General features: G+C 42.7%; 1 protein-coding gene across 1 annotated transcript in view; it reads left to right on the forward strand.

The window, feature by feature from the left end:
• SOAT1 (sterol O-acyltransferase 1) overlaps positions 1-8,824 on the forward strand; it is a 25,632-nt gene extending 16,808 nt beyond the window's left edge. Inside the window, exons 8-15 of the mRNA XM_009645284.2 lie at positions 633-718; positions 1,426-1,471; positions 3,121-3,250; positions 3,664-3,761; positions 4,243-4,341; positions 4,839-4,974; positions 5,801-5,946; positions 6,806-8,824. Coding sequence (XP_009643579.1) covers positions 633-718; positions 1,426-1,471; positions 3,121-3,250; positions 3,664-3,761; positions 4,243-4,341; positions 4,839-4,974; positions 5,801-5,946; positions 6,806-6,862 — 798 coding nt within the window. The 3' untranslated portion in view covers positions 6,863-8,824. The remainder of the gene's footprint in view (positions 1-632; positions 719-1,425; positions 1,472-3,120; positions 3,251-3,663; positions 3,762-4,242; positions 4,342-4,838; positions 4,975-5,800; positions 5,947-6,805) is intronic.
• Positions 8,825-9,594: the final 770 nt, after the last annotated feature.

Here is a 9,594-nt window from a genome sequence, read left to right on the forward strand (position 1 = left end):
CTCTGTTGCTTTGAGCTGCCCTTGTGAATTGGAGAGGTAGCATTTGAGTAGGTGACTTTGGATGGGCAGGTGATGAGGCTCTAGGCTGACCTTCTACACCATAATTTCATCCTGAAGCTTTTCATTTGGTAATAGGTGATGAGCTAGACTGTTATTCAGGTCAGTCATCTGTGTGTCTTAAGTCTTGCTTCAACAGGACTCCTTATTTTTGCTTTTAGGAGAAAAAGGTGCTTAGAGGCTGCCTGCACACCCCCATTTCAGTGCTGTAGTTGAAACGACAGCAATTGTAGAAGCACAGATGCTCTTTCAGCAAAGCATGCCAGAGCTGAACATGAACTCGCGTGTTGATACAGGCCTTAGAGCTTCATCCTCCCTAGGAGGAAAGGAAATGTGATACCAAGGTGTTAGCACTGCACTACCTGTTAGTCACCCTCACTTGTTAACTATGCTTCATGGGGAGGCAATTCCATCTGATAAGTCTAGTTTGTTTTATTCTCTGCAAATCCCATACCTTTAGTTCTAGGCTGAGTTTTTTGGTTTGTTTTTTTGAGGGTTGTGAAAGGCTACTGGGGAAACCGAACCTTCAGTCAGCAGAAGGACTGAAAAGTGTTCTCTTTTTATCTCCCCCTCTTTCAGGCACAGTACCTATTCCCAGAATTTCTCAATACCTGTACTTCCTCTTTGCTCCCACCCTCATCTACAGAGACAACTATCCCAGGTAATGTGAGCAACACTAATAGAACATTAAAGTAGTCTAAAAACTGAAGCCAACATTGAGCATCCCCGAATGTGATCTATTCAATTTATGAGTTAGTGCTTTAATAAAGATGTGGTTAAGTCAGTAACCTGGCAAGAACAGGACTTGGTCATGAAAACTCACTCTAATGCTAATAGTATTTTGACTTTATAGTTCTGGTTTTATTTCTTTGGTAAGTGCACTTGAAGGGAAACAAATTAAGACCTTGCTACTGGATATCTAGTGACGCACAGTTCCTGCAGTAGACTTGTGTATTGTTTTATGTGGTGTTAATAAGCAGCCCTGTCTCTTGAGCTTGAGGAGGGTAGGCTGAAGCCTTTCAAGCTGGGAACTCCTAAACGGTCCTGTACTTTGCTGGGTTGCACTTTGACAGTGTCAGGTCAGCAGTCCTTTACATGACTTTCGGGCAGATCGCTGCCTCCTACGTAATTGCATAATGCTGCCCTCGAGATAGTTTTCCATTTGTGGAATTGCCATAGCTGTCTTGCTGTAGTTGAAAGCGAGGAACCAGCAGTTTGGGCATCTCTTGTTGAATGTCAAGAGATAAGAACTTGAATTCAAAACCAGGCTTTTTTTCAGAATATAGGTCAGTAGCATCAATAATTGCAGGGAGATTTTTTGCTCTGAGGTCCTATTTAGATATCATATCATGCATTCTTTTTTCCTAGGAATCCTGTGATAAGATGGGGCTATGTAGCTACCAAGTTTGCACAGGTGAGTAGTGTGGCTTTCTGAAGAATATGCTTTTGGAGGTCATCTAAACTGTGTTGCTGAACAGTTCTCCCTTTGGCATTAAATTGCTGTTTACATAGTGTGGGCTCATGTCCTAGTTTTGGCTGGGATAAAGTCAATTTTCTTCCTAGTAGCTGGCATAGTGCTGTGTTTTGGATTTAGTATGAGAAGAATGTTGATACCATACTGATGTTTTAGTTGTTGCTAAGCAGTGCTTACACCAGTCAAGGACTTTTCAGCTTTCCCTGCTCTGCCAGGTGCACAGGAAGCTGGGAGGGGGCACAGCTGACCCCAACTACCCAAAGGGGTATTCCATACCATGCTGGGGGGGAGAGAGATCGCTGCTTGGGACAGGGTGGGCATTGGTCAGCAGGTGGTGAGAAATGGCATTGTGCATCACTTGTTTTGTATGTTATATATATTCTCTTACTGTTGTTGTTCTTTCCCTCTGCTGTTTTATTAAACTGTCTTTATCTCAACCCACGGGTTTTCCTTTTTACCCTGATTCTCTCCCCCATCCCACTCAGGGAGGGGGGAAGTGAGCGAGCAGCTTTGTGGTGTTCAGCTGCCTGCCAGGTTAAACCACAACAGCTTACTGGAAAATAGTACTTTTTAGTGATTAAAAAAAGTGATCTTGCTGCATTAATGGTTGTGTCAATAAAAAAAAAAAAAATTCTTGCTTAAATAAACCTTTAGACTCCATTTTGTATAAACAAATGTGTGTGGAGCATGCATGTGTGTGGAGCAATATCCATTCTCTGGCCTTCTTTCTTTACACTGATGTTCTGTTATAATGCACTGGCACAGCTACCTGTCTCTAGATATTTAGACTAATTTTGAAATAATGAGGCCTGGAGTCCAAGTCTTAAGGGCTTATTTGAGCTCAAGGCTGACCTCATCTTCACACCTGTCTGGACATGAGCTTCAATAGCTTCTTGTGGATGTGTTTCCAAGTAATGGCTTTGTTTGCGTGATTGAAACTTACTGTCACACAATGCATTCAAGTTTAAAAAAAAAAAAACCAAAAAACCACAGCAAACAAAAGACAAAGCATGAAAAGGCCTTTGGCCGATTGCTCTTTGACAAAAGAGGGTGGCAAAGCACACACCTGGCTTACAGTGGTCAGAGTATTTAAAGCAGTGGATTGCATTTTGACCTCAACTTCCAGAACTTGGGTTCACGAGGCAGAGAAAGGCTGAGGTGATTTAGCCTGTAAACATCTCCTTTGGGATGAAATAAAAGTAAACTTTAATGCTAGATTTAACTACAGTAAGTATTCTTCAGTTATTCCTGCCCTTGTCTTGGACCTAGATCACAGGGTACTTTCCCCACTTGCTTTGGCATTGGCACAAATCTTCTGTGTCGTGACTTCTCAGTTGATAGGACTAGGAGAAACTTACAGCTGCTGTAGTGGAAAAGACAAGTTGATTTTGCTCCTGGCTGTCAATGTGCTAGAGGTGGCTGTGGCTTATTTTCTGCCTGGAGCCTTAGGGAAGTTCATTAGCAGCAATGCAAAATAAATTATTTTGACTTGTGTTGGCAGCTGCTGTTCCTTTCCTGGAGTTGTCAAGTGGTGATGTGTTAATTGTGCATTTCTCGTGCGGAGTCAGACTTTTTTTTTTTTGTTCCAGGTGCTTGGTTCACTTTTCTATGCTTACTACATCTTTGTGAGACTCTGCATTCCTCAGTTCCGCAACAGTAGTCAAGAAACCTTCAGTCTTCGAGGGCTGGTCCTCTGCATCTTCAATTCCATTCTGCCAGGTAAGACCTGGATTCAAAAGTGACTATATCTTTATGGAAGAGGTAGAAGGGAGGGGAAATACTTCATATGAGACGCATTCATGATAGGCAAAGATCAGCAGAGGAGGTCTTGTGGGCAGACTTCAGTGTTACGGTGTTAAACTTTAGAGTCAGCAGCACAAAATAAAAGCTTGGGGTTTAATTTAGTTGTCTTCAAAGCCAAGTTCTAGGCTCTCTGGCAACCTTGCTGTTGCCCTCTGGGGTAACCATGACCTGGTGTGGTGAGAAACGAAAATACTTTTACATTTTTGTATAGGTAGTACAAAGCTCATGGGTGTCAGTGCCTATAAGAACAGTCTTGGCTGCATTACATGTTCTTGCTTATAGCTGAGAGAAAACACTACAAAACTGGACTGAATCTACCTTGTTTCTAGGTGTACTGATTCTCTTCCTGGCTTTCTTTGCGTTCCTTCACTGTTGGCTTAACGCATTTGCTGAGATGCTGCGCTTTGCAGATCGGATGTTCTACAAGGTGAGAAGCAGGAGTTGTAGTTTATAAAGCAAGTGTTATAAAGCTTCTAAAATTTATTTTCCTAGGAAAAAGGAGGAAATTAAAGGTTGTTTTACTATACAAAGCATCTACAGGGTTTTGCTTGGTTTATGCCATTAGGGCTTAAGCTTGCTGTGCTGTAGAACAAGCTTCTACTTGGCAGTCTGAATTGGTTTTAAGGTAATATACCCTGTGTACAAACAGAACCGGCCACCAGACCTACCCAATAGCTCTGTTACCACTCCTTCTATTATTTTATCATCTTAGCCACTGCAGTTTGGAATAAAACCAAACTTTGCATAGAGTAGAATATGGAAAGTGCAGTGGAATGCATTATTTCATGGTGTCACTTGTTATATTAGCTCGGTATTATTCTGGTTGGTATTTCTCAACTTGGTGTCTAACAGACCTGTAGAATGTTTTATGCTTAATTAGATTTATAATCTTTCAACTGTACTTTTAGGACTGGTGGAACTCCACTTCCTATGCAAACTACTACCGAACCTGGAATGTGGTAGTACATGACTGGCTTTATTATTATGCCTACAGGGACTTCCTTTGGGTGAGTAACAAGCAGATGTATTCTTTTTGTTGATTAAACATTTAATGACCGAGCAAGACAGTACTTTTGTCAAGACGCAGCGTCACTGTCCATTGAGAAGTACAAAAATATCTTGCCTCAGCTGTTGTGGGTAGCCACTGTGCTCTTCAGAGATCCATTGCTCGTTTGCAAGTCCTGAATGTGTCCAAAATGTGGGTCTGAGACATAAGAGTGTAAGGATTGACTCAACAGTTTGAACTCATGTTGCCCTATTTTGATGGGCTATGGTAGATATTTCATGAGCAGACTGAACCTGAGTACTTATGCAGGAGACCAGATATATGACTGAAAAACAGCTAAAATCCAAGGTACTCCGTAAAGCACTTAGCATTTCATGTATGCCTCTTGGCTGGACGAGGCCCTTCTTAGATCAGGTTAAAAAAAAAAAAAAAAAGTTGAAACAACAAAACTAAAACCACAGTAGAATAGCTTATAATACTTTCTATTCTCTCTTCCAGTTTTTTGGTAAGAAGTTCAAAGCAGCAGCTATGTTGTCTGTCTTCACAGTATCAGCTGCTGTGCACGAATATGTTCTGATCATTTGCTTCGGCTTCTTCTATCCAGTACTCTTTTGCCTGTTTATGTGCTTTGGAAGTAAGTTCCCAGGAGAGAGTATGTGAGTGGGTTGTGGGTTTTGTGGCGCCTTCTTTTTAAACAAGTATGCTTTGCCCTTCTGATAATGACAGTTATTCTTTAGGCACTAACACACAGAACTGTTTCTTGTCCAAGAGTTGCAATTGGGGGTCCAAACTTTGCAAATGGATTTTTGCAGCTAAGTAGCTCAGTAAATGTATAGCTAGATATGCACAAACACACTGGGTTTGCAAGCTTGGGACTTAGATGAGCAAGGTATTGATGGAGAGGAAGAGCTATATATGATACCCTGCTGTTCATGTGACACTGTACATATTTTAATAGCACTGCTTCCCCTTTGCCAAGTCTCAGTTGAACTGCTGTATGTCAGCAGGTTGGAAGTCTTCCTCTTTAAAGTCGTAGCATAAGACAAGTATTACTTTGCTACTGCAGCGAGTAAGAAATCCCATTTAGAAGTTAGAGCTCTTGCATTTAATTTGGGGTTCTGAGTTAGAATGAGTTAGAGGACTCTAATAAACTCTAGGCCACCTCTGCCAGGATGTCTTGGTCATCAGTGTAACACAAATGATACTGATCCCCAGAGGCGTACAGCTGGGCCAGCTTGTTGGCAAACATACTGGAAGTAAATGTCAGAATCAACTCATGGTACTTGTTCTATTGCCAAGCATAATCAGATTTTCTTGTGCTATGCTGACCTCATGGAGCAGGTCTGTTGCTCCAGAGATTAAGTGAAGGGAGGAAAAAGATCCAGTGAAATCAGCTGGTCTTTGATTCTTTAATCTCGAGTTTGTTTCTGAGTGGTGCTTCTCGTTTCACCTCTTTTCAGTGGTCTTCAACTTCATCCTTAATGACCGTCGGAAAGGGCCTATCTGGAATGTGATCATGTGGACATCCCTCTTCCTGGGCCAAGGTGTCATCATTTGCCTTTATAGCCAGGAGTGGTACGCCCGCCAGTACTGCCCTATGGAAAATGTGAGTGACTGGCGTTTCCTGTGAGATAACTGATCATGCAAGTCGCATCTCCGTCCTTGCCGTGGGGATGTAGCAGATGTTAAGAGGCATGAGCCTTTCTGGCAGTGTGCTGTTCGTTAGGAGTTACTCAGTCTAGAACGCGTAGAGAATCTAGGAAAGCTTTTTCCTAACAAAAGTGCTTTCATTAGTGCTCTTTCTATGCTGATGGTATTTCACTACTTGAGACTGAGGGTGTTCTTCCCACATCTGAGGATGTAAGCCACTACTGTGGAGTACGCTAGGCCATTCAGGCTGTGTGAATGGAACTGCAGCACTTGGCCAATGAGGTCAGGAGAAACTCTTCTAGGAGGCCCACAAAAACGGAGCCTATTATGCCTCTCCCAGGCTAGAGTGGCAGTGAGAACTGGTTTGCTATAAATGGTCAGTTTGGGGTTTTGTTGATGTTACTTTCTCTGACTTATGACCCATTTTCTTGGTATCAGATTTTGTTCTACATAAAACTTGCTGCGCTAGTTGATTTCAGCTTTAACCAAAGGTATCCTCAGGCAAACTCTATTTTAACTTTGGTTCTTCTCAGTTAAGAGTTTGCCATTGTAAATGACTGGCTGCTTGTTACAATACGCTACTAGACACAGCATTAGCTTATGCGTCAGAACTAGGGTTAAGGCAGATGGCAGGCAAACAGCTTGCTGTGACTGTAGCTGCACTTCCACACATTGTTCAGTGAAGATAAGAATAAGGTTGCAGGATGTGAAAATGCGGTTTGATCTTTCCTGTTAGGGAAGTTTGACTAAAGCAGACCACACCACAGCTGGTGCTGTTGGCCTGTGACTAACTTCTGCCTCTCCATGTTCTGCAGCCCACGTTCCTGGACTACTTAAAACCACGTTCCTGGTCGTGTCACATGAAGATGTAAAAAGTATGCTCTGGCCGTGTCATCGTCACAGAAGATCAGAGTTGTCCTCCAAGAATTTGGACCAATGACCTAACTTACTATGGACTTTTTCCAAGGGAAGTTGTGCCTCCTGATTATTGGGGAGAAACTGTAATTTTTTTAATATTACTGAGGCAAACCAGTTGACCTGGATTGCTACAGGCTTCACAGGCAGCATCTGCTACATGCTGTCCTACTTCGAGCCATTTCCATGCCAGCAAAACATTGAGCAAAGGTCGAGTCTGCTGGAATCCTACTCATCCAGGGGTACCCCAAGTTGCTGCTCTTCCGGACGATAGTCAGTCCAGTCAGATTTGCTAGTAGCTTACTGCTGGCGTCCGTCCATCTTCCTTAGCCACCCTGTTGCAATTTTTTTTTTCTCCCTTTTGGGAATGGGATGTCTACCAAACTTCTGTTCTTTGTGATCCTGTCTGCTGCTATGACATGGACAAGTGGCAGTGCAACCAGGATATTTGCCTCCTTGCTCTGAAAATAGCCAAAGTATTCCTGGATGGCTTTGGACTGCTTTCTATGTATGCTGGCTGCCTAGTATTTTAAAATGGGCAGGGAGAAAGGGGATTGTCAATTTACTTGTGGCTGCATTGGAGAATCAGGTTCAGAAGCAGGGCACGGTGTGTGCAGTCTTTATATGACTTTTTACACTGAAAATTTATGTTCTTTCTGTATTCACTAAGTTCCCAGCTGACTTACAGCATTTTTGTTCCCTGAAGGCCCTTGTGACTTCAGGAATAGTTTTGTTCCTTGTAGCTCTTCCTTTCTCTTGCTCCAGATAATCAATTCTTTTAGCACAATTAACTTGTAAAAAAGCTTTTTGCTTTAATTTGGCAGGTGCTTTAAGGTATGCGAGTTGTTAAGGCTTTCTCTAGTGTGAAGGATTTGAAATGCTACCACCCAACTGTAAGAAAATGCAATTGACTTTACAGGTACTCGGCACATTCTCATCCAAAATGGCTACATCCGGTTCAAGATGCCAGCACATTTTGGTGCCTCTCGCCCATGTGCATTGTAGGGGCTTCTGACGCTGTTGGTGGGAAATGAGGGTTGACAAAGTGGCTGGAGTCAGAGCTGCCTGTGTCTGCTCTGATGTCAGTGGCATCTTCAGGTGAAGATCAGTTCCCCAGGTGTTGCCCTCTTCTTTCTGAAGAGGTAGGGCATCCACCCATACACACTGTTAAAGGGAGAAGCATTATGCGAATTTGGTATTTCAATATCTACTAATTAGGCAGAGTCCCTTCAGTTTCCTTGTTCTGTCAGATGCTAAGTCCAAAAGGGAACTTTTACATAGTCTCGGGGTACGTATCTCTCCTGTTCTACTGGAACTGCAGCTCCCATTATTGGAGAGGGAGGGCAGCCTGATAGAGGTACGTTAACTTTGGTCGCAGGGATTTCTGAACTACTCAAATGCTCTTTATTGGCACTTTTTGGTAACAGCTTTTCCTTACTGGCCTACAAGCCTAAGTATTTGATACCAGTGGTATTGGGACTGTTGATGGACTTGTCTCCCAATCCGCTTAAGACTATCTTTTGGGCTTCTGTTTTTTTACTAACCTGAGTCAACAGTAATTTCATGAAAGCCAGGTGATACCTAAACTCTTCCAAGTTTTCAGTTTTCTGTAAGAAGGAATCCTGCACTTCAGAAAGGACATTGTGTCCGGTCAAATTTGCCAAACGCAGAGTCTGCGTATGTGGCTCTCCTCTGAAAATACCTCCTCCTGGAACTTGTTTGTTGAAACGGTTGGGTTAATTTCAGAGGAAGGGGTTCATGTATATACTCAAACTTGGCAGTGTTAGTATATAAAATCCTGAGAATGAAATGGGTTGCTTTATCCGCATTCAGTTTGACTAATCCTAAATCATTCACAATACGTTTTGTGGGAGGAAGGGACAGAAGTGCTGGAGCAACTAAGCTTCCTTTTTGGGGGGGGGGGAAAAAATCACAAACGAAAAATCCTCACCCTTTGGCCAAATAGCTTCATCACCTCCTTACTATAGGATGAAATTCAGTCCAGTACTCTTTAGTTGTGGTGCTCGAAACACGTACAGACATAACTGCACTCTAATGGGGTGTGATGGATTAGGGACTCGATTTGTCGTCTTGATGCCTGTGTCAGGTCTTGTCTCGGTGTTCTCGAAAGGAGATAAAATCATGGCACTTTGTGCCAGGTTTTGGTCTTTCTGTCGTGGCTGGCACTGTTGTATTCCTGATAAAGAAAACCAGCATTTACTGTGGCAGTGTCCTCAGTGTTTGAAGCCTGAGGGCTTGAACACCTGGTAAGCAAAAGGCAACCAGAAAGGGATGCTCAGCTGTAGGCCTTTTGACAGGCCGAGGTTTTTAGCCTTGTCAGGGCATTAACAATTTGGACTACTTTCAATTTCATGCTGGTTTTTTTTTTTAAATTGCTTTTGAATGTGGGCTTACTGTTATTTTTCTCAAGGGTACTGGAGGGGAAGTGCTAAGTCTTTTGCACATTGCTTGTTTAATTAGAGTTAATTATATCATGTTTTGTTTGAGTTTTGTTGGGCTGTGCGTGCAAGAGCTAGCAGTATGGTATTCTGGCCAATAATGAGGATGCTGAGGTTCACAACCTGCCTTTTACAAGTTCTTAATGACAGTGTATACTGTTTTCTGTGGTTCCTTCCAACTCCAGGGCTGTGTGGCTTGCTTCCATGGTAACTCCCTCAATTCTGAGGTG

This window comes from Egretta garzetta, unplaced genomic scaffold (genome assembly GCF_000687185.1).
Source record: "Egretta garzetta isolate BGI_Z169 unplaced genomic scaffold, ASM68718v1 scaffold598, whole genome shotgun sequence".
Lineage (NCBI taxonomy): Eukaryota > Metazoa > Chordata > Aves > Pelecaniformes > Ardeidae > Egretta > Egretta garzetta.